This window comes from Rhea pennata, chromosome 1 (assembly GCF_028389875.1).
Source record: "Rhea pennata isolate bPtePen1 chromosome 1, bPtePen1.pri, whole genome shotgun sequence".
Classification (NCBI taxonomy): Eukaryota; Metazoa; Chordata; class Aves; order Rheiformes; family Rheidae; genus Rhea; species Rhea pennata.
The window spans coordinates 73,044,354-73,069,857 of NC_084663.1; the positions used below are offsets into that span (position 1 = coordinate 73,044,354).

The 25,504-nt window shown below is 37.0% G+C and overlaps 1 protein-coding gene across 19 annotated transcripts in view; it reads left to right on the plus strand.

The window, feature by feature from the left end:
- SOX5 (SRY-box transcription factor 5) overlaps nucleotides 1–25,504 on the plus strand; it is a 650,623-nt gene that overhangs the window by 418,376 nt on the left and 206,743 nt on the right. For all 19 annotated transcript variants that reach the window (XM_062591596.1, XM_062591577.1, XM_062591562.1 and 16 more), the window contains one exon: nucleotides 7,964–8,174. In XM_062591596.1, the coding sequence (XP_062447580.1) occupies nucleotides 7,964–8,174 (211 nt within the window). The remainder of the gene's footprint in view (nucleotides 1–7,963; nucleotides 8,175–25,504) is intronic.

Here is a 25,504-nt window from a genome sequence, read left to right on the forward strand (position 1 = left end):
AACAAGGCTGCCATAGTACAACATGTTCTTTGTTTTGATAGGTTATAGCTAACATATTAGGAGTTCTCAAAATGCCACTTTTGTTTGTTAAGTATTTTGAGAGCAAATAGGTGTAAACCTATATTGCATTCTTAAGATGAGTTTTTCTAGGGAAAAAAAGCAGTAGAAGAGGTCTGGTCTGAGGATTTCTGACAGGAATTATGTCACTAATCACATTTACCCAAAATAAAGTTTTCACTTTGAATTACATTTACTACCCTCATTTTGTAGTAAGATTTGCAATTAGCTTTTATATGCAGGGAATATTTCATTGCAAGAGGTGGGACAAAGAGGTAGGTTAAAAATAAACCAAACATCTGTAAACTCAGATAAAATAAACCTCGGAAGACCTATTAGGCTCCAATATAAAAAGGCTTTAGCATTTCACTCAACGTGTTCTCATTTACTTTTTCCTATAAACAGATACATAGTTTGCCTATATCTCTTATGTTTGCAATATATCCCATAGAAATGGTGGAACTGCAAGAGGAGAAGAAATGTTTGTTTTAAAGCATTGGTTATCAGATTGTGTTCTGTAGATAGCTTGTTAATGGTGTGTTGAAGATGTGCAGAGTCAGCTAGTTACACGATGCTGATTCCTCCTCTTTATTTCCAGGAACCTCTAATAAAATCAGTGGGAATTAAATGAATCTATATTGTTACGCATTTCAAAAATTCCACTAGGCACCTCCCTATTTCTTCGTACACTTTGAAAAAAAATATGCGCTTATGCTCTGTATATCACAAAGGATAAAGTTAGAGATCAGTGCAAAACGGGTAAGTTAGTCCTGTGTGAACACACCAGAGCAGTTTCTTAAAACTCATCTCCAAAGCTTGGAAACACTTGCAATCTTTTAGTAGTGCAGTTATAGCAGCCATCTGAGGATCATGGGATTTAGAAAAAATCAAAGTTAATTTCAGTGCTACTATCGGACATTGTAGGGTGGTGGCTGATATATCAGAGTTCCCAATTTCTGTTTTCAGGTGATTGGTAACACACCATGGAGTAAAATAAAAGTTGAATATTTATTGCATTGATAAAAAATCAAAATACTACTACTATGAGTTTTTTGTCCAATAATCTTAAGGCTTTTTGCATCAGTTATATAAAAAGCCCCAAGCTACAGGAAAAATAATAATAGTCTCAGTTTTGTATATAGAGGAAAAAGGTAGAAGAAGAGTGTCTAATGTAGCAGAATTCATAGAACAGATGGTCTTATATTTGAGCTTCAAACCATTTTCAGCCAGGTTCCTAGGTGTCAAACACTGGAAATACCTGTTAGTCATCTCATTCAGATCTCTACCAGTGTATCTTCTGCTTCATCAAAAAGAGGTCATTAATTAGATACAGCACTTGACATCAAATAAATACAGCCCAAAGGATAGGAGGTAGGAATGATTGCCAAGCAATATATTAATGCTTGAGATGGAGAACTAGATGGAATCAGATTTCTCTGATAATTGATAATAATTTCCAAAATATGGAACACAGAATCCCAAATACATTATATCAGCAACCTCAAAAGAAATTTCAACTTGAGTGTATTTTACTTGATTGTAGCATGACCTTAGTAATAAGACAAAAATATGCATCTCTATTTTACAGTATGTAGTCTACCTGTATCTAAAATAATTGAGTTAAATTCTTACCTTTCCACTATGGTGACCTCTTCAGCCATCTTTTCAGATCCGTTCATCAACTTTGCCCTTCTCTGTTATGTCTCAGCTCCTCTTCATCTTTAAAATCCTACTTCTACAAACAAACTATCTGTGTAGGAATAACTGTTGGTTTGTGTGAATTTGATTGAAGAACCAGAGCCTGAAGGTGTACACCTTTCTAGATTTGCTTGTGTGACAGCTTTCAATGACTCTTTAATCTCTCATTGGGTTATGTGTTCTTGTCAGTTCTTACTTCCTAAGAGTGTATTTATCCCCTTCCATATTTTTTTTTCTTTATGTATTTTTACATATGGTCTCCCTTTTTCTCTCTGTATCCTCCACTATTTCTTTAAAATCTGCTTGGGATCATTCCTTTCCGTCACTGATTGATAACTTCACTCCATGAAGGAAACCTATAGACAAAAGATCTACTTAAATGAAATCTAGAGCAAAGAAATTCTACAGTTTGAAGAGAATATTCACAGGGAAGTGATATGGAATATGTCTTGAAGGTGCCAGGTTGACAGCCGGCATAAAAAATGCAGGTTTATGGCAGTATCTGCAGTACAGTTGCTATGACTTAGAATAGGTTTCTTAAGGAGGGAATTTTCAAACTCACTTAAGCGATATAAAGATATGATTCCCACTAAGTCAATGGCATGTATGCTCCTAAGTGAATTACACTAAGGCAAAGACTGTCCATGAAAGGTTAAGAAATAATAAATGATCATTCTTGCTTTTGAATATTTGTGTGATTTTTATTTATTTTAAACCTTAAAAATACTGGAAATGTCAAGTTTGGTCTTTCACATAATTGTTGGTGGATCTCCGGTGGACATTGGGAGTGTTTTTATTAGGTCTGAGATTTTCACTTGGGGTAGTAATCCTGTTGGATCTTTAACATACATATTAGTTCCCAAAAAGTTTGTTAGCTAAAATAAATAAAAATAAATAGCCAACATTACTAAACTGCCTAAGAATCTTTCGCCTTCAGAGCTGTGAAGTATTTGATCTTTTGATTGTCTTATGTCATACTGCTACCAGCTTCCTGGTCACTATGGAGATTATAAAACAAATAGGCCTAAATGTGTAATGTAAAAAAAAAAAAAAAAAAAAAAAAAAAAAAGAGCAAAATGCTTGCTTTCTTATCTTCCTTACCTATTGTAAATGAGCAAAGTATGGGCAAAATTCCAGCTTTGAAGAAAGAACCTGCTAGGTAGCTTTTAGGATGACAAGCCCCTTAAAATCGAATAATATCAGTATTTGTTTTAAAAGCACAAGTATTTTATTCCAGGTGTTTTTGGCTGCAAAGCCCAAAGCTGTGTTCACGTAACAATTTTTATGCTGCAGATGCAGCCTGCTTGCATAGCATATGGTGGTAATTAACAGTTTCAGGCTTAGTTCTGAGTTTTCTTCTGCTTCGATTATTTGTTGATTTGAGGCAAAATATTAATGTCACAAAACAATTTTCCATCTAATTGCAGATCAAGAACAATGTGCATCTCTAGATAAGGAAGAAGAAGTTGAGATCTATTTAGAGCACTAAGATATTTTAGAAATCTCACCAAGTAAAGTGCAACCTGTTTCTTTCAACATTTTACCATCCCATTTTACAATTGAAAAAGGTCTGAATTGGACCCTGAAAATAGAGAGAGACAATTTGAAAGATATCGGTGGAATGAATAGGTTCTTTTAACAGCAAAATGTTTGCACTTTTTATGAGAGCAAGGGTAACATTGTGTAATCTTTAAAAAAGATATTGCTCGGTGAGGATAAGTCCATTGTCCAGTGACATGACTTTTCCTGTCAATCACAAAGGTGACAAGGGGGCTAGATTAAGTAAAGCTTGCCCAAGATTAACAAAGGAAGATTATTGACCTCATCCTGAAAGGGTAGAAGCCAGTTTTATCATTAAACCTTGGAAGAGATATTTCCTGCATAGGCTGAAAGCTGTTTGGCAATATAGTGACAACTTTCTTACAAATGAACGTGTCTTCCGGTGGATTGGAACAGAAGCAGAAGACACGAAACGTGGGTCAATCCGTTTTTCTTTGTTGAAGGGGAAGAAAGGGCCTAGGGTATTTCTGTCAGCAGGATCTTTGTAGGTTCTTGCCTGCCTTTCTGAAGTGGGAAAAACAAGAAACAACAGCATCAGGTGTTGGTGAGTACAATCCCAGTTCAGGGTTGGATGAAATGTTGTGCCAGCACACATTAGCAGAGCGATTCGCAATGCAAATGCGCAATAGAGCCCCATCCATGAAGCAGCTGCTAACTGCATAAAACTGTTACTGGGATTAACGTTGCCAGAGGCTGGAATGTAATCAAACTTGAACAGGTGAAATGGTTACACAGCTGAGAGGGACTGCTCTGTGGTAAAAGAGAGCATCTTTTTTCCTACTGTTTTGGTAACTGAGATACAGAACTTTTGTGCACCTTAATGGACTTCATTTTAAAATGTCCTTAATAGATATTTAGGTTTTTTAATAGCACTCTTTGCAGTATTACCAAGTGTTTTTCTCTCAGTTAAATGAATAAAGTTGTGTGAATTTGTCTATTTGTCTTTACAAAAAAGGAACCTGCTAAGTCCCGCTTGTTTGGGGGGAACTTCTTTCCCAAGCCATTAATTTTGGACTGTTGTTCAAATGTCTTTTTCTTGCCTTTAAGGGTTTCTATGAAAGTTTTCAGGGGCATAGTTGAACTCTCATGCATAATTTCTCCAGTTTCCTTGCTGTAAGTTTCTTAGCTTTTATAACCATTGATGTGAGTAGATTCTGCATGGAAGTTCCTTTTTCTTTCTTTTTACGTGACTAAAGCAAAAATCCAGAACTCCTGAAAATTCCTTTTCTTTTTTCCCTGATAATAACATGAAAAAGAACAAAACAGAACAGAGATCAGTAAAGTGAATGAAAGCCAAGATAGTAGTTGAGTATTTCAGGTGGTTGTTCTAAATGATGACAGATTAAAAAGATCATGGCTATATGAGGAAGGTATATTCTTGAGCTGTTGTGCTAGAGTTTACACTTCAAACTCTCATCGACACGAATAGCTGATGTGTGCACTCAATCCCCTGGCAAGGAAAAGAGAGGATTCCTCTTAGATTGCAAATCACGCAATGAATGTGTGATTGCTACAGATCTTTTTGAATGAATAATTCACTGGTGTACCGTAATTTAGCCCACTGAGATGTGATTGCAGCTGTTCTCCTACTGTATGTGTTTTGATGAAGTGGAGTGTATGTTAAATACCACAAGTGTATAAATAGCCCATGTATGTGATATGCAAACACTGCATACATGCACGCATAACAAGAGCAGGCTAAGGAAACAATTTATTTGAGGGATGATTACTTAGACGGGTAGTTTAATATGTAACTTATCTTTTAAGAATCTACACAGAACATGCCCCTTTTTTGTCCAGCTATGAAGTCTTAACTGTAGTACAATATATGTGCTTTCAGCCCGTGCTGCAGTATCAGGGCATCTCTGATCATTAATGAGTTTTTCACTCCAACACCTTTACAGTGTAAGAAGTTACTTCTTTTGTGCCTATTTTACAGGTAGGAAACTGAAATCCGGAAAAAAAAGTGACTTTGCCCACGGTTACACAGAACATATAAAAGACCAAGGAATCAAATATGCAGGGTTTTCATTCTGTTTTAACCAAAAAGTTACTCTCTTGTCCTCTCCCCTCATACTTCTTTTTTCCCTGGAGTTAGAGGTATGGAAATTCTACTAGCCTTAAAAGTACTGAGGAGTTCCATTTGAATGCCAATTGATTTGTAAAATACATATTTTGAAAATCACCTTGTATTACCTTACATATCCCTTCAATTCTTTTATTCTTATATTCTTTCTCTTACAACAAAATTGTTACTAAACAGCTCTATCTGCAAAACAAACTCAAGTGTGCTTTTTTACAGAGAATGTATTTGTACATATAAAAACCTTTACCTGTACACAAAATAGGCATGGAAACAGCAATGATGATTCCTGCATTTCAGTAGCTTCTTGCAAATACTTTATGTCTCTCTGTGTCCAATGTGTGACATGCACAGAAATACAAGTGAGTGTCTGTGGTCCTGCTTTGGAACAAACCCAAGAAACTAGTTCCTTGTAAAATTAGGAGTGATATTGTTCCTACAAATAATTGATGATATAGATGGATTTTTAACTGAAACTATAAGGCAGTAGGTTTCTCTGTCTTGGAAGTGTGAAGATATTCAAGGATATATTTTTGAAGCTGTTTCTTTTGGCCTTATTTGTGGGAAAGAAATTTTCCCACAATAATATCCTTTAGTTGATATCCTATTATCATTTAGTGATAATAGGTTTGAATGTTAGATAAAGTTTGAACTGATGCTGAAGTGAGTCAGCTAATCTATATCATTGCTTGAAAAAACATACTTGTTCTGGTCTATACTTGTTTTTATATATATGTGTGTGTGTGTGTGTGTGTGTGTGTATGTATATGTACATATATATTAAGCTCCAACTCAATTTTGAAGTCCATTGTTAGAAACTGGTAATTTTCCAAGCACAGAAGAAAAATGGAGGGGTTTTCAAGAAAGGGAGCAGTTCGGTTGACTACAGTCAGAGTATTTTTTTAAGGCCTGGTCAAAAGCTCATTGACGTCAGTAGAAAGTCTCTCATTAACATCACTGGGTTTGGCTTTTGGGGCATATGATGGCCCAGATTGTAATCTTAGTTAAATCCGATTTTGTTAGGGAATTTATTCACCAGTATAACACATTCAAGCTGCTCAAAATTGCTTTCACTAGAAGTTTTCTTAACCAAAAGTAGTCTTTTAGCCAAAATGAAATAATCTGTGAAAACAAATAAGTTTTTTACTTCATATCTACCATGTTGCTTAATTCAAATTTTATCAAGATCATTTTTGGCAGTTTGTATTTTATTTATGAAAAGTTCCATTTCTTGCTGAAATATTGGGGTTTAAGTAAACTAGACGTACCAAGAATTACTCAGGAAAAAATCAATCAATAAAAAGATAGCATACCACTAAAATTGAGTATGTATCTGTTTCAAACCTTGTAAAATGAAAACAATTTAAAAATTACTTAGATTTTTCTACCAACTTGGTAACTCAAATCGCAAGATAGTCTGGTGACTTTATTAGAAATAATGAAATTATTATTTCTATTTCATTGTTATTTATTTAATAATAATTAAACATCTGGAAAACAAATGCAAGGAAATAAGAGAAGGAAAAGGAAAAAATGGCTGAAGAATCAGTTCAAAATAAAAACTCATAATAATGACTGATGGAAATAATATTTTAGGCAACATTATATCACTCATTGTATACACTCTATAACAAGCCTTGTCTGGAGACATTGACCTAAGTTTTTGAAAAATCTAGGTGGCATATATTAGCAGAGAAAAAAAGGGTTTCAGAAGTGTGTATGGAAGGGTATAAAAGAGACATGAAAAGGGGAAGGAGTATATGAGAGAACATCATAGGAGGTGTGGGGGTAATGCTCTTACATTAATGAATGGAAATTTACAGATGCTGGAACCAGTTTTGGCTTCGATTAAAATTAATGAGTAGACCTGTGTGGACTCTCACGTGAGGAGGATTGTGTGTATATTCCAGGAAATTATAGTGTTTTGTCATGGTGCCACCTGTGAGAGTCATTAGGACCACCTTTGTGAAAAATATTGTCTCTACAAGGAATAGAGGTATGAGATGGAAGAGGAGAATAGAAAGCGAATTAGAAGCCAGAAAACAATTGTTTCTTCCTTAGAGATGGGCGAACTACTTGAGAGTTAAATCATGTAGTGAAGGGCATTTAATATTTGATTACTATTTCATTTCTTACAACATTTCTTACAACAACTGAGCATCATATTATTAAGTGTTTTTAAAAGTCAGAAAATGAATGGTCCTTATGAAAATTGAAGATTTTGTTCTAAATAAAACTTTAAAAGAGCAAACAATTAAAGATAATCAATATCATTGTTATTAGGAAATCTGTGAGTAGAACACTTCTTCTCAATTAGGGAAAAACTGCATTTTATGTGCGTCTCTTGCAAGCTGATCTTTGCTCACTTCAGCCTGTAATCTTGGTTTATGCTTCATGGATAGGCTTTGTTCTGGGTGTTTTTGAAGCATTGCATGCCTTTTTAAAGGTTTCTACAGAAGAACAAACAGCAATGAACTCAAAAGAACAAAGAATTATTCTTTTTTCTATCTTTTTCTTCTCTAAAAAAAGAAAAAAATGTTTTATCTCATTTTTCTCCTCTTTCAGGAAGTTGATGGCAATAAAGTGATGTCTTCATTTGCCCCGCACAACTCATCTACCTCACCCTTGAAGGCAGAAGAAGGTGGGCGTCAGAGTGGAGAATCATTGTCCAGCACAGCCCTGGGAACCCCTGAAAGGCGCAAAGGGAGCCTAGCGGATGTTGTAGACACTCTTAAGCAAAGAAAAATGGAAGAGCTCATCAAAAATGAGCCAGAAGGTAAGGCCTGGGAAACTGGCCAAAATTTTCCATTTTGTTTTTTCTCCAGATTCTTTGGATGCATATACTTTTTAATCTTCTCATTTTCTGCTCTATTTGCTTTTTCTTGCTAGCAAAATTGAAGTAAGGAACTCATAATTCATGCCTATATTAAAGATAAATTTTAACAGTCTCCTATCATTGCTAGCATTTTTAGCTTTTCCCAAATGAGAGCCTTTGTCTGACATTATGGTCTTTTTGTCACAGTTACAATAGGCACAAGCATCCTGTTACCATCCTCAAGACTGGCACCATGAATACTGTATTTGTGATTGCCTTGGGTCATTTACACCATGACATTTCCCCCACCTCCCCCTACTGCTGACAACATTCTAGAGCAAAAAAACAATGTTATCAGCAATGACATTCTTTTTCTACAAAACATGTAGTAGATATGCCATTATTTGCAAGGTAAAATGTTAAATTTGGAATTCAAGAAAGCTTTTGGAAGGAGTGTGTCCTATCATGTCATTCACTATTTATCTATTGTGCAGATGCCATGGAAGTAGATATAATACAGTATTTCTCTATATTGTGTCTGGCCAACAAGTTTCAACTCTGGCATATAGTGATTGTGTCTGGAGAACTGGTTTCCTTTTGAGACTGTATGTTCAGCCAGTGATGATGCCACTTGTCCTCTGTAGACTAAGACCAAACATCTCATCCCTTGGAAGCCATAGAACATCTTGCCTATAAATAAGATTTTCAGTCCCTTCCTATTTGGGGTAGATTCAAACCACTGACTGAAAGGCAAGGTTCTCATTAAACTCTCCATAGGTATCCAGCATGTATATTTTACAGCTAGATCTCCAGAGAGGGGACCGGGGATCTGTTGATGTTGTGTGAATTCACTGAGCCTTATTCTGTAACACACAACAGTAACACTGTATTTTCTTTTATACTTTTTTTTTTTTTTTTTTTTTTTTTTTAGAAATATGCTTCAGCTGTTTAAAAGCATGATCCTCTAAGCCACCTAAGTGTTTAAGCAAGCACTGACAACACCAAAAAGAAAATTTTAGGACAGCCTCTATACTAAAACAAAACTAGGTGCAATCACAGGCATGCTATTACATACACAAGCATGATGGTAACATAAGTTAATTTTCCCTTCTTAAATGAAACACACAATAAGGAGCTGCTGGGAAACAATTCTTTTCCTAAGTATTTTTCAAAATACTACATTTAATCAGAGCATTTTGTTTTGCCTTTACATTGACTTACTGGCCAATGCCATCACCTACCTTGTGCCTTTGAATGGGAAAAGATCTTCTCTGTGTATGGTACAATGGGAGAAAAGAGACCAGATTATGTTTAAGAGAGAGGAAAGAGCAGAGGGTTCTGGGCAATGTATAAATACTGTGTTGAGTGGGAAGTTGTACATGCTGCACAGACTCCATTAGGAAAAGGCCACAGATAGACGTGAGAGTGGTTACAGAGTGGTGGTTACAGACCCTATGCATTATCCCAGCTTTACTAAAATGAAAATATACAGCACAAACAAAAGATCTACAGCTTTGTGAAGAGATTGGAAGAGAGGGGAGGGGGAGCAACTGAATGTTAGGCTTTGCAAATGCATGCAACAGAAAATCTTTTCTTCCCTCTAGCCATTGTTCTATTGTCTTTCAAAGGCCATTAAAATGAACAGCAGGTTGTGATGAAAATTTCATTAAGCCCTAGTTAAATCATTATGAGGGTGCCATATTCATGTCTCTGCTTACTCCCCATCCAGAAGAAAAAAAAATGATTAGGAAAGGGCTTTTTTTCTCCCTTTCTCCTTAAAAGCGAACTAACAAAAGTTCGGAAGTTATAAGAGAATGGGAAGTGGGACATGAAACAAAAGGAGGCCAGAGAGGTGAGCTAGCTAGGAAGAAAATTAGACTTGCAAAGAGGCATTGAAAGGTGTTGAGGGACAAATGCATCATCTTGACAAATCTCCCTCCCCCTTCCTTCAGCCAGCATGATTAATTTTTTTAGAGTGGCTAATTAAAAGTATGTATTTCTGGGTGCAGAAGGCAAGTCTGTTCCTAGAGATCTTCCACAAATATGAGCCTTTTTCCCTAAAAGAGCATACTATCGCAAACAGAATGTTTTTTTCTATTTGAACTCTTGTAGAAAATCATCTTATTGTTGTGTCTTCTTTATATAGTGCAAAAGTAGACACGTCAGTCATCACTGGTTGCAAGTTGGGTAATTAGCATATTAATGATTTCCTCCATGAATAAGATAAGTTAAAAGTGGCAATCTTTAATAGCACATGTAGGTAACAATTCAGTGATGATTGTTGCTGTGTTTTTCAGTAATTTTTAGTTTTACTAGTTTGTGAAGTTCTGTAGGATAAGGCCAAGAATCTTGGTTAAGCACTGCTGTATTATATCAACAACAATAATACAGTAGTTTGTTTCTCTTTGGGAGAGAAGGGAAACATTTGCACCAATAACTGAGGTTTAATTAAATAAATTTCCCTTAAGTCTTTCTAAAACCAGATATGAGCCAGATGCTTATTTCTTTATGTGCTCAAAGGTTTATGTATTAAACTCTTACAGTAGGCTGTATTTACTGTTTTTTATTGTTTGAAATTGTCTTATGAATTACTGTAGGAAGTAAGCTTTTAAAACATTCTTTCAAATGGACTATTTCTTCAAAATTGAAAAACAGAGGAGTACTGGATGAACAACTTCAGGCCTTGATCCAAACCTCAATTGAGCCAGTGAAAGGACTTCTCTTTTCTTGAATGAGTTTTGAGGACAAGCCAGATGCTCCAAAATATTGATACAGGACTGACCGTTATTAGCGGACTTTACTAACCTAAGGCAAATGGTTTTCTTAAAGAGTGTTTGTTGGAAAGTAAGGGTTGATACTTAGTAAATTGTGTGAGTAAATGGCAAGGGTTTTTTTACAGTGTTACAAAGCATACTGCTCAGAGTGTATGAACATGCACATGTATGTATAAACATTTGTGGACACATACCCACACATGCTCTGACAAGGGAAGCATCACTGATCATATGGTTTCTATGTTGATTTGTCCCTTGGATAAACTCCCCTATATACTACCTACTTATTCCTAAGAACTTTCTAAAAGCCTGTCACTTCTTTTTCTTCCTTGCATTTGTATATGATTTTGTTTTTCTCAGGCATTTCTACTTAGTTCCTAAAACCCTATGCTCTTTTTGACTAAACTTGCCTTTTTACTCTTATTTCATGAGACGATGGGATTGAGAATGAGTCATGGTGACACAGGGGCATGGAGTGTTTTAGTGAATCTAAAATTTGTGGAATTTTACTCATTGCTGATAAGAGTATTCGTTTTCCTCATCTCAAATTCTGCAGAAAATCATTGTATGCTGCTTTAGTATTTAGGCCCCCAGAGGCATAAACCTATTACTGAAGTCACACAATGTTATTTTATATGAAACATTCTGTCCTTTCTAACTTGGACTTCAGAAGAGGAGTCAGTCCCCTTTTATTCCTGGTATACAATAATGAAGATAATGGAGTGGGTTTGGAGAAGCCTTATATACTGTGACAGACCTCAAGCCCTTGCCCTGAGGGTCGTCTGCCGACCATGGGATTCCTTTTGCAGCTAAAATCATTAAGCGAATGAGATACAGGCATGTTTTTCTTCTATTTTCTTAAGGCATCTGAAGATGACAGAGACTCTCTGTCTGTCTGTTCTCTTCATTTGTAGAAATGAAATGGAAATCTCTTTGAAGTCACTGAACTTGACACAAGTTCATGAAAGCAAAGACCAAAGCAGCCACTTAGCTTTTTCTTGCACTATTAATGGGATTGGATTGCCGTATTTTAATTTATGGCCTGTGCTTGAGGAAAATTAAATCTCTGAAATCTGTATAGCCGTTCCTCTAAACGTATGGCTTGGCTTCTTGGGGGGGAAGAAGAAAAAAGGCAAACAAGCAAATTCTCTGCTATTTTTAGCAGAGGCTAGAGTACTGACTGACTGTTTATATTTTTAATTAAGAATCAATTGTCATTTTCAATTTTGGCAGTCTTTGTTTGCAACAGGCTATCTATCTGCGTGTCTCTGTCTATAAGACTCTCATGCTGTATCTTCTGAGGCCAGGTCTATGTTGTCGTGCAGAATTTATAGGATGCCTGGATAAAAGGGATCATATGGACATCTACTTGATCAGAGAAACTGCTCATATGTGTGTATATTCATTCATCTGCATGGCTCATTCTCCTTCTGTACAAAGACCTTCTGAAACTCAATTCTATGTTTTGCTGTTTAAATGAGTGCTTTGAATTTTGTATAAATACATGTACATAAACACATCTGTAAAGTGTATGTATTTTTATATATATTATGTACATAAATATATATTCGCATGCACACAAAAAGATTAAATTATGTATATACAGTGTTTAATATTGTTCCCACTCCAGCATTTCTATCTGTTAGGCCTACTTTAGTCCTCTCTGCTAATCCTCTCTCCTGAGCAGCAACAATTAATCTCAAGTGTTTAGAAAGCAGGTAGTGCATGCTGGGTGCTATTGGAAATAAATAAATAATATTTTGTTAGATGATGTAAATATATAATGTACCTACAGTTAAAAGGGTTACTGGGACATACGTTTGCAGGGCTCTAATAGGTAATGTGAATATTTGAGTCTCATCTATTGTAATACACTTCAGCAATATAAGTAATAATTTTTTAGGAAATAAAATGATGAGAAAGGCCTCTCAGACATGATTTTTGTCTTCTGAACATCCCCAGAAGGCTATTTGTGTTTGATGTTTAAGTTTACATTATAAATCACAACACCTGTTCTTATGGTAATTTAAATGGCTGTTGTTTAAGCAGCTCTGTAGTCTATAAAAGTGAACTGTATTGGATTCAGGCTCTCTAACTGAAATAAGATCCCAGAATATCTTCTAATATTATCAAACTTTTAATCATATATCTTGTAAAGAAATCAAGAGGTCTCCCTCTTCTTAAGCCATAAATTCCAAAGCAGACCATTAATGGGCACAAGAAGAGAAGCCTTTGAAATGCGGGCTCTTGCTTTTAAATCACATCTGATGAGGTGGGAAGAAATAAAGTGAACAGATCTAGGGGAAAAGCCTAAGGATACTTTAATTGGCTGAGGTTTGAATTTCTTTTGTTTGGTTCTTCACTGTCCCTTTGACAAAGTACGTGTTGAGGAGGCTTTGTAATGCTGTTCTACTGAAGGACAAACAAGGATACTTTCAGTTGAGTACTTTTTAGTTTTGTTCCATACATTCCTGCTGCTGTGCAAGGATGCTTCAAGTGCATTTGGTTGCATGTTCCTCTACACAGTCTGTCACCAGAAAATACATCTTACCTTATAGAGCAAGCCAGCATCAAACCTCCATGCATTTTTTTCAAAGACAGCACCATATGGAAATGTGCATTCATATAGTGCTGATAAAAAAAAAGAGAAAAAAAAGATAAAGTTTATGAAACAAGCCTATGTGAAGAGAAGGCACTCTTTATGCTGTCGTAGCTTAAACCTTTATTAACAAGTGCTTTAACTTTAGAACAGAGGTAGCCTAGTTTGAAGCTCTGCCAGCTCTTACTTGCTCAAAGTGAAGTTTGTTCATTTGTCACCTTCAGTTTTTAACTGTTTTCCTTCCTAATAGTTTAGCCTGATAGTCATGGCTTATTTAAATAAATGTTTTCAAAATGTGCTTAGATTGCCTTCCAAGTCTCTATTGCTTACATCCTCAAAGGTTTATAGCTTTTGTATTTTTCTTTTCTCTTTTGGTAAAGGCATCTGAGGCGCTGATACAGCATCTTAAGTACAGAAGAAAGCACTAGGGTTAAGTAATATTCAGGAAACTTGTGCTTGTGGAGAGAAGATGCAGTCCGTCTCCCCCTCCCTGTTTTAAAATGAAAATCTCTGGTGGGTGCCATAATTAAGATTTCCTTCCAGGGTACCTTCACTCCATAATATTAGATATAAATAAGACATACACAATATAATAATATGGGCTCTTGTCTGCCCCTAAATCCCATTAGCCAGACTCTTCAATAGTCATGATTCATTTCAATGGGTGTTTTCAAAATTGCTGCCACCCTTACCCCTAGTTCATTCCAATGTGCTTGTTGTATTCCAGCTAGATTAGTTTGCAGTCTCCTCTCCCTCTCTCCCTCTCTCCCTCTCCCCTCCCCTCCCTCTCCCCTCCCCTCCCCTCCTCTCCTCTCCTCTCCTCTCCTCTCCTCTCCTCTCCTCTCCTCTCCTCTCCTCTCCTTTTTTTTTTCTCTCCAGGAAAAGCCATTAGCTTTCTGAGCTTCATTTCAGCCCTTAGATCACTGCTGGAGAAACATCTGACTCAAACTGTTAATATACAAATATACATGAGGGAGTGTGCCAGCTCTTTTTGTATGCTTATGTGGCCACGGCTTTTGGGGATGTCATTTATTCAGAAATGAAGAGCGAGCCACCTGTTTCTCAGGCCTCTTGTCCCTCATATTAAAGGTTCAAGCCCTTGCTGAATAGTAACATCTTAATCTGGGCAACATACACAACATTTAGCTGAAACCTGTTTGTCAAGCTAGCAGGGTTTGTGGGATTCTTTTTTTGCCTCTCTCTTACCCCCAAGGTGCTTGTCACAGCCGTGCATATTAAAATTAATCAGACCTCCCAGGCTTCTGTGGCTGTGTGGTATATCATGAAGAAGTGGATATCAAGCATTTGCCCTAATTAAATAGGCCTGCTTGGTTTTCTTCTAGTGGATACTTGGTCTATGTTTTAATAAGAGCTGCTTATAGAGGAGGCACGGCCAGCACTGGAGTTAGTGGAGAGCTCACTTCAAAGTTTTCTTTGCCACCTGCGCCCAGCATACTGGGCCCTGAAGGGCTCCCGACGTTCTTGCTTAGCAGCACCACAAGTTGTGCTGCGAATGAGTGGTGGAGGTGGAAGGGGGAAATGCGGCCAACTGAATGAGAGAACGAGCCTGGGAGCTGGCATGGGCATGTGGATTGGCTTTCTGAAGTTGATTAAGATGACCTATCATACTGTCTGATTAGCTCTGGATCTTAGTCTGTGCCATGAGCTATTCACAAGGCTGTCTCCTGTCTTCTGTTTACCAGAAGCGAGGGAAAGCCTCTAGCGTGGCAGTGAGCGGCATTTGCAGCAACTCCCACTTGCTTGTTTAGCTAATGAAGTAGCCTGGTAAAAACACTCTTAAATTTGAAGCAGTTGGCTACTTTTATTAGTTGTGTGTGTCTGATGTATTTAAAGTGCTTTATGTGTTGCTGTTTTGAGTTGGCAATTTTTCGCAAATGTATGCATCTCCTGCTTTGCAAATTAGCTATACCGGGAAGATAGAACTACTTTCATTATCTCCTCTTCTCATACAGTTTCATTGTATTGTTCTGTGGCACCTCAGGAGAAAACATGCTATATAGGTGTGTGATTGATATACTGTAATACAGAAATTCAAAAAGCGCTCAAAACTCGGGAAAGGAAAGTTGAAGGGAGGGGGGGAACCCTCCAGCCTGTTAAACAGTAATTCAGGACTGATACCACTTAGCAATTCATCGACTTAATTTTGGCCAAAAAATAGTAGGAAATTTGGAACGGTCAACATTTTTAGACAAAATGTTTAATTGGAAATGATATTTTTTGTTTTTAGATATTTAAGATGATTAATCTGAAAGAGAAATGAAAACATTTCAATTAGGATTAAATAAAACATTTTGGGTCAGGTGGAAACAGCTTTTCTCCAACTTGGTTTGGCAGCTGAAATGAAAAAAAAAAATACTAATCACATGAAAATGCATTTCAAAAGATTACCTGTAAAAGTTTTGAGGATGTTTTTGTTTCTAATGACCTGAGGAGAAGGACAAATGAGCATTTCTTATAAAGTCACTCAAATATATCTGAGTGTTACACTTTATGGTTTTGAGGGAAAAGCTTTCAAAATTTGATTTCCTCCAAATGCAGGAATTTCTACATCTTCTGAAGCATAAGTCGGAAAAGTTTTGTAGCACCAACATAATTTTATTTTGTAATAGATTTGTTGGAAGTTAGTCAGACTTCATATGTTAGACATGCTTGGCATGTCTCTACAGCAGAGGCCTATAAGCCTGTTTTAAGGGGCCTGGAAGTCAACAGTCATTACACCCCTAGAATTTGATTTTGCTTTCTATTAAAATTCTTGCAATCCAGTACACAGGCAGAAAGCAGAGCTTTATTTCTCTGTTTCTGTAATAGTTTAAACTGTTGAAGCAGGTAGGATGATATTCCATTGATTTCTAAATTCATTGCACATCCGTGCACTAACTTGTTGCCATCTTTCTCTCATTTTCTAAGCATTATTATTATTATTCCTATTTTATTTTTCATTTCAAACCTTGGCACAACCCAAACGTAAAAAACCATATTGACACTGCCAAGCATCTGTCTGGTGCTTGACAGCATCATAGAAACCCTTCCACTGTTTCATCCGGGTTGCTATTGGTTATTTAACAACACAATGCAAACTGTGCAGTGTGGGTGTATGTGAAATGGAAAGAAAGGTTGAGGTGGGGGGAAGGAGCCCTGCACAAGTAAATACATTTTTCATCATATCTTTTGTTTGGTCTGTTTGCTGTGTGCTATTCAGTAGTCAATAGAAGTTGTTTGACAGTTCTGCAAAGGGTAAGAAACCTTTTCTTAAACTTTTATTCCCCTGCATTTATCTCAGTATAAAAAGTTTTCTGCTTTCGGTTTTTCTTTCGTTGTTGTTGTACTCATCTGTCTGTTATTGAAGGATTTTTGTTGTTGCTGCTTTGCTGATGTGACATAAGCTCATAGTTATGAAGCACTACTTACTGAGCAAGGATCTTGCACAGGTGAAGTGGACATGTAGAGAGCTAATATGAAAGGTTCACTGTGACAATGTTCTAGGGCAATCTAGTTCTTCCAAGCTTGCTTTTTATTTATTTATTTAGTCAGGGGACCAAAGTGAAAAGTGATTGAACAGAAAAATCAGTCTATGCTTTCTACTGAATAATGCCCTGTTAGCACACATGCGACTCTGCAAGGCTTTCTGAAATGTTTAGCCTTGATTTAATTCGTATTTAAGATCTCTCCTCCCAGCACATTAATATAATGTCAATGTAGAATGCATTGCATGGTGTAATTACTGCAGAGAGCAGTAGTTGGGAAAACAGACGGTAATTGAACACATGGCTGTTTATTACAACAGGACAGTGCTCCTACGCTGGTATTTAGGGCATTAATAGGGAAGAATTGATTTGTTGTTTTAAGATGAATTCAATCACTGTTGCTTAGGCCTTTGTTTGTTCAGGCCGAGTTATGCTTTGTTTGTGTTATGTGCCCAAGAGGTTTACACACCACAGCGTGGCATTAGTCATGCAGAGGGCTTGGGAGCAGAGAGCCATTTAAATGAACAAAGGACATTTTTCTTTTTGGCTCTGTTTATCTTCCTCTCTAGTTTTGTTACCCTCTAATCTCTCTCTCTCTCTTTCTCTCCCTCTCTCCCCTTCTCTTTCTGTCTCTCTCTCTCCTTTTTTCTCTCCCCCTTTCTCCTCCCCAGACATTTTGGATCAATGCAAAGGTCCTCCTGCTTTCTTCCTTCCCCCTCCTTCTGATTCAGCCTCCCAAAGATGAATGGAGCTCTGATTGACAGGTGGCAACACAGGGTTGCAGCACAGGGTAAACAGGAATGGTTGCTCCCAAGTTTGTGCAAGAAAGAATAGGGAGGCAGGCAGAGAACCCTGTTCAACTTTGGAGGAGAATGATTAATTTCAAAGCAAACAGAGCTGGAATTAGATGTACCACTGCATGGCTCAACTATGATGTTTTTGAAAGAAGGAACCCACACCTTTTGTCATTTTTGCTGGATTGCACTTGTGCAGGCCACATCCTGTGATTTAATGAGCCTTCTGCCCTTTTCTCCTTTTTACTGATGTGAGTCTGAGAGAGGAAGAGAGAACCATATGACTGAAGTTGAATTCCTGGTCTCCCTGTTGTGAGCAGTATGGTTTATATTTTAGGCTCATTGTGCTTGAGAAGAATCTCATCTTGATTTATTTCTAAGTGTGGGAGAGTTAATAGACACTTTGGAATGTTGTGAGCCAAATTTTGCTCTCAAATGTAAGTTTATAACTCTCACAGCAATAGCTTTAAGAAGGAAACATTTGACCCAGTACAGGAGTTGCAAAGAACCCAACGTGAATTGGTTTATTATTCCCATGCAGATACGGATTGTACTTGTTCCTAGAAAGCGCACTGTTAAGAGAACTGAAAGGTAACAGCACGAAAGTCTGTGCAGTTATTAATTTCTAGAAGCTTATATTTGCTGATGGTAAGATACCCTGTATGTAAGTAATACAGTGCAGGATAGTCAGGTGAGGTAAAAACACCCACAGACTTGACTTTTGGAGGTATATGAAGTATTAGCTTATGTAGTATAAGGAACGAGAGCCACAAACCTGTGATGAGGAAGGCCAGTTAGATTCCTGCCAAGTAGAAACAGCAATTTAACATACATGTCCATATCCTGCAACACACGGAGAAGAATATGAACCTGAGCTGTACATCATAGCTTTTCAGACAAAACTATTTAAGTTATTGAAGTTCTGAATAAGTAGAAACACAAGAGAAGATAGCTACAACAGGAGCTAAAGTCCAGCAACATTTTTATCCGTGCCTGCAATCATAGACGATTGGTTATGTGTGGGATATGCTACTTGGCTGTTATTCCTAAATCTTTTCTAAATGTCTAGGAAATGCAATTCCAAGGGCCCAGCCCTTATGACGAAGGAGAAATTTCCTTCCCACATCACAAAAAAGAAGCAGTTATAGTACTGCTCTACCAACTAGGAAGAATGATCATAACTACAGATCTGTATAGCCCCGAAATTACTACTGAAGTCCAAATGTGTTATCAGAAAGGAAGGTATCTCTCCTAACTTGAAAGAGGTTACTCGAGTATCCTGTTTTTCCAGTACAGTTTGGAATTTTACATTAGTTTTGTACTGTAGATTAGGATACACAATCTCAAGGTAAATAGTCTAGAGACAAAGATTTCATGGAAGAAGAAAAAGCTTCTTGGTTTTGTATGCATCCTCAATCTTTTTTTTGGTAAGCCTTTTTGTTTTTCTGTTTTGCCTACAACACACATCCCATTTCAGTAAAGGAACAGCTTATCTCCAACAGAGTCAAGAAAGCAGAAAAGCTGTGTTTCAACTGTGGTTATTACTATATTCATTCAAATCCTATGATACTGGGACACTGTCTTATCCCAAAGTATAAAACATGTTAATGTATTTTTGCTGAGATGTCTATACACTAGACTTAAAGCAATGCATTTCTAAATTAATATATGAAGATGAAACCAGAGGACAGCAGGCTTTTACTAATGATTTTCAGCTGCAACAGTTCTGGATTCCACACTGAGCTTATGTACAGCCTTAATCAGCAATGCTATTTAACTAAATCTGGAGACGTTTCACTGAAGATTATTTTATTTTAAGTTAAGTCTTTTTTATGCATGTCCTCTTGCTGTGTCATCTAATTGATTCACAGCTCCTGTGAAGCTTTGGGGTACGGGATGCACATGCAGGAACAATGCATTCTTCCTTTGCAAGTTTGGCCAGGTCAATCCTATCTCAGTTCAGAGGAATTAAGAAGCTGCCGTTGGGCATCATTCTGTAACTACCCATAAAATTATTAGATGAATAATACACATGATGTGGGGGTTTAGGCTAGAACCTGTTCATTCTACTGGAAAAAACTGCAGCCTTTTTGAGATGCTGATCATGGTATCACCAGTATTTCACTGTACACTTTTTTTTTTTTTTTTTTGGTGTACCATTTCACTGTACAAAGTGGATATTACACACATTACGCAATACTTTAAAATACTGGTTCATACAGAAGACAGAAAGCAAAATTAAGATACTTTCTCACATTGCCAAACATTTTCCTGATTTTTGTAAAATAATAAATAATTCCTTCCCCCCCCCCCCCCCCTTTTTCTTTGACTTGAAAATAGCATGAAGCAAGCTGCCATTAAGGCACTAGTGAGAGTTCAGTCTTCGGTTCCATTTCATCCTTGCTTTCTCGCAGGGGTTTGCTAACAGTTGTTCTGCTTACATATTAGCATTGTAAATGTTCACCAGAAATCAGACAAAATCAACCAAACACCACACTCCCAGGTACCTTTAGGAGCAAATGCGATGTAGTGCATGGCTATTTTTTAAGTTAAACTTTTAAGTTTTTTAGTTTAAGTTACTTAGCTCTTTTAGTAGACATAAAGAAAGGTGAAAAAAGCAACAAGAGCAGAAAAATAAAGTTGCTATCTGCTCTTGAATAAACAGGCCCCACTGTGGCAAAATGAACGGGAGACATAATTTTTGTAAACTTCTCAGTATAACTTTTTAAACTCTGAGGGATGTTGAAGGATGTGCTATGGTATTCTTCAGACCTTCTCCCTTACGTTGTGCTCTTGGAATCTGATTGATCCTAGGATAGTTGAAATAGAAGAACTACTAGTGGGGATTGGTTTGATTGATTGCTTTCTTTTCACACAACATCTTGTTCATACTGGAACAAGACATTCAGGTTATTTTGGCAATTCCGGGTAGCCTTCCTCACAGGCTGAACGCACCCCATAAAGCTGTCAGTTCTTTAGCTTAATACCAGATCTTAGTGTATTAATTCAAGGCTTTCAGTGATCTAGGACACAACATGTGTCAGGAGTAGGAACTAAAATTAGAGGCAGTCTTTTCCTGTGTGAGCTGCTTGAGGCTACTTGGGGTGAAAGAGGAGGGAAGAGGCCTGGTGTCACTCACAGGCTAGAGAATACAAGATGACCAAAGCATCCCCTCAGATAGAGTGTTTTTTTGCAACACCCATTGTAGTGAAGAACCCTTCTTTTTTTGTCTCATCCCACTCACTAATACAGCACTCCATGATTCATTTCACACGTTAACTCCTTGGTGAAAGGTGTCAGAGTTCACTTGTTACAGCAAAGTCCAGTTCTAGGTACAATGGGAAGGGGGAGTCCCCTTTGAAAGAATGATTTTTTTTTTTTTGAAAGAAGAAAGAAAACTTAAATAGTAGGTAGTCTTAAAAAAAAAAAAAAAAGAAAGAAAGAAAGAGTGAGAACGTATAACAATACAAAGGTTCTAAGTTGTGTGTATATAGAAAACCAGCTCTTGGTGACGTAACTTAATGGTGAAAGAACAATTAGGAGAAATATGACTGAGTGACTGTGGAAAATTGCTTCTTCTTCCTTCACTTTAGTTAAGATATTTTGTTATATAAAATTTTATTTTCTTGGCTCTATGTAGGAACCATTTCTTGGTATTTTTTTAATACAATAATTCTGTTAAGAGCTACGAATGGAGAATAATTAGGCATTACTGTTTGGTTATGTAGATTCTCTTGTGATCCTTTCTTGTTTACTTCATTTAAACTGCCAATACTGTTCTTGTCATGTAGAAATAATGGTTCTGTTATTGAGGGCAGGTGAGATTACCTTATTTGAAATTGCTTTACCACTTGTGATCATTTCAGACCATCTGAAACATTTTTTTCTTCCTGGGAGGTTAAATACTCAGAAACACAAATTCATAGTCTTCTAGTCTTTACTAAAAGACATTTAGTCTTTGTTCTGTCCTGTCTGTCTCTCCATTTTGACATTGGTGTGGGATTCATGTAAACATAATAGGGCACTGTTTCAAATTAGATACACAGAGACCATTTTCTGGTACAAGAATTTTACCTTATGTTCAAACCTAGAAAGATTTGTAAGTTTTTAGTATTAGTGAGAAAATTCTCGTCTGAAATCAATACTGTGAATGTAAACTCTGATATTTTGCTCCTATTCATGTACAGCACTTTCTTTGATGACAGTTGGAGTTCTGATCTCACAGGGAGAGAATATCGGAGTTGAGATTTCTTGTACAGAGCTTAGGGGATAATATTGTGCTTAGTTTGTTGCACTAGATGCAGGCTAATCAGGGAATAATTAACAGTCAAAATGCCAAGGTTCTTTTTTGTGCAAAGGATCTGGTATTGAAGTCCTCAGTAAGGTAACACTCACATTGAATTCGATGAGACTTTAAACCAAACAAAGGCTTTGGGATTTGTTTGTTTTTTTTCCCTGACATTTTTTAATGAGCATCCCATAAAGGTGTTTAACAATTGTACTGGCTTTGATATTTCAAGTTTTTGGAGAAAATTGCCTTCTCAGGTTATGAAAAAAATGTTGAAACAAAACCACATTTTTTTCTTCGTAACATCTAACTTACTGTAAGCATATTCAAAAAATATCTCACCTCCTGCTTTTTTGTAGGCAGTAGCTAAGGACGTTGTAGAGAGTATTGTACATAAATTGCCAAGAGGAAGGAATAAAGTTGATGGAGGTATATAATAACTCACCTTAGTTCTTGAGATTGAGATAAAATTTAGATAGAGAGGTAGTTATAGGTGCTAGTACTTTGTTTGTTTGTTTTATAAATGAAAGGAAAAAACTCAGATCACTATACACAGCCTGGTGTTTAAATGCCATGATTTTATGTCAGAAGGAAAAGCTAGTGTATCCGGATTCATCCTTTGCCTTGCTTTCCTCGGTTGTCACTGAGAGCTCCCAGGCTGAGACAGATGGCTGCTGGTTTAGTTGTGTGCGTGGGAGACAGGAACTTCCACATGTGATTTTTTACCATTTGGTAGTAATTAGTTTGTTGTATAAATTAACATTAACTGAACCATTCTTCAGGCATTGTTTGTAATTATCTTCTTTGAGCCTCTGAGTTGTGTAAAGAAATAAAAAGCAGGGAAGAAACTGCTTCTTATTTTGTACGAGGAGAGGACTCCTATCATTAAGCAGAACAGAATGGCAATTATCATCACATGCCCAACAGACTGAAAACTTTGAAATAGCCCTTAAAAACCAACAAAAAATTAAAGAAATATTAATGGAAGCAAATGATTTAGAAGTGATTTAGATTTTATAGAATTTATAGAATTTATAAAATAAGAAAAAAGTATGAGTAAAAGCAATGCCTGCCTGACATGATTTTTATTATTATTACTACTATTTTATTTGAGGTTTGTTGGTGAGGGATAGAGAGTTTGTTTATGTTTTAAGTAAACATTTTTTTCAATTTTGTTCCACTATTTCTTTTCTATCTTTCAGACATTTCTTCATTTTTTGTAGTAAACATTAAGGTTCTTGTGTCTGCATATTCAGCATTGAACTATCATTAGTGCTGGTTTTCTCAGGGGATTTCTGTCATTTCCAACTACCAGCCAAATTGGAATTGTCAGGAGAACAGCCTCTCACATGTTATTTGGCAGTTCTGTTTCCAGACTTGGCCAGAATCCAGAAATGCAGAGGTTCAGGGACATGAAAAATAACAGGGAAGATGCCCTCTGGTATTAGCCAAATATTTTAGTAACATATTGGGACTCTTCAGGTTTATTTGTTGAAAAAGTTCAGTTCTTTTCTGGTAAGAAAGACTGATACTTCATTACTTCACTTTCTTCACAGGTGTAGGTATCCTTATTTTGATATAGTTCTACTGTGGATACAGTGCTGGCAAAATTGGCAACATGGAGTTGTGTACCGGTGGTACACTAAAATCACTGCAAGATAGACTAGTTTACGCTAGTCAAACCCAAGTACACTCCATTACAACGTATTTCACAGCTTCATTAAAATTAATTTAGTGTCTAAAATGTGCCCTCTAGACAAAAGTTCATGTTGTGTTTTGAAGTACTTTGCCTTTTCTTGTGAAACAAAGTGAAGACAGTTCTAGACCCAGACTTGAGTTTTTCTAGGTAAATCAGTGCTGATTCCAGATTTACTTAGGTTAACTACATTCAGGGTCTATAGGTGCAGTTTAGATAATGCTTTTTTATTTTTTTTCCCTCTCTCTCTTTCTTGGCATGGAGAATTAGCCTATATGAAGCTTAGTGCTGTTTGGGGAAGAAGAACGTTGGAGGGAGTGTGTGGGAGCTGTAGTGACTAGGAACTTGGAGAGAATACTAACGGGAGCCCCTACACTACACCAAGAACTGTGGTGAACAGCAAGCTACCCAGAGACGGTTTTCTTTTTCTTTTTGGCATGGGTTAATGCTGTAACTGAGGATATCTGTGATTCTCCTGGCTTTTGATATCAATGAATCAAACATTTTTCAAAGCATTCTTATTGAACATTTTTTTTAACTAAGAAAAGTAAGGGTATCAACCATGCTTTGATATTGATAAGACAGCAGAGTGGACAGGCTTACAATTAACTCAGATGAGAAAGTGAGCTTTTCAGTTCACCTCTTTCCTGCTGAAGAGATGTGGAACAGGCAGGAGGAAGTGAATGCAGTCTTTTGTTCTTTAAAGTAGTATAGCTGCTTCATCATAATACCAACTATATAGCTATTTTTTCCTCCCTGAAGGAATAAAAGAAAGACTAGTCTTGTGGCTGAGAAAACAGAACAGAGTCAGAAGATACAATTTCTTCTGTTTCCGCCCCTCCCCCCCCCCCCATGGATTTCCCATATGACCTTCCTTCTCTGTGTCCTCAGTTTTTAGAGCATGGCTGACAACAGTACCTACATTCTTCACAGTGGGGAAATTCAATTCCTACTTGGGATAAGGAGCTGGACAGTGGTTGTACTTAAAAGAAGGACTAGACGTAGGCCTGGGGAAACAAGCCGACTGGAAATACTGTGTGTTACGCCTCAGCCCCATTTGTCTGCCTAAGCAGAAGCGAGTGTGCTAGGTTTGCTTTGGAAGGCTTTAACCTGAATTCAGTAGCTTCGTTGTGAGCAGAACTTGCTCTTGCTCCGTGGGATTTCTGCAAGTGAAGCAGCTGCAGAATTGGGCCGGTAGGGCTGTTGTACAACGCGAGGTTGGCATTGTAGCTTTGTGTGGTAACATGAAAGAGTTATAGTACTAGGTAACATAAAAGAGCTATACCACTATGGAAAGATTTGTTTTCCATCCTTCTTTCTAGATTCTACTTTCCAAGATGAGACAGTTCTCATTTTTGCATCTCTTGCTACCTCTGTTCTCACCTTGAGCGAAGGCACTCTGAGCTTTTGGTCTTTGTGGCGCAAAACACTGCTCGCGGCAGAGGTTCATAACCATACAGGCTAACGTAAAATCGTCCCTTCTTTCCTTGCCGCATAAACATTTTCTTGCTGTTTTACCTGTTTTCCCCACCCGCCTTGTGGAATTTATTTATTTATTTTATGAACACATGAGTTACAAGCTCTGGCATGGCAAGAAGGTGAGGAATTTTTTGTTTTGTTTTTAGTTTGGGGAAGAGGAGGGTGGGAGGGAGCGT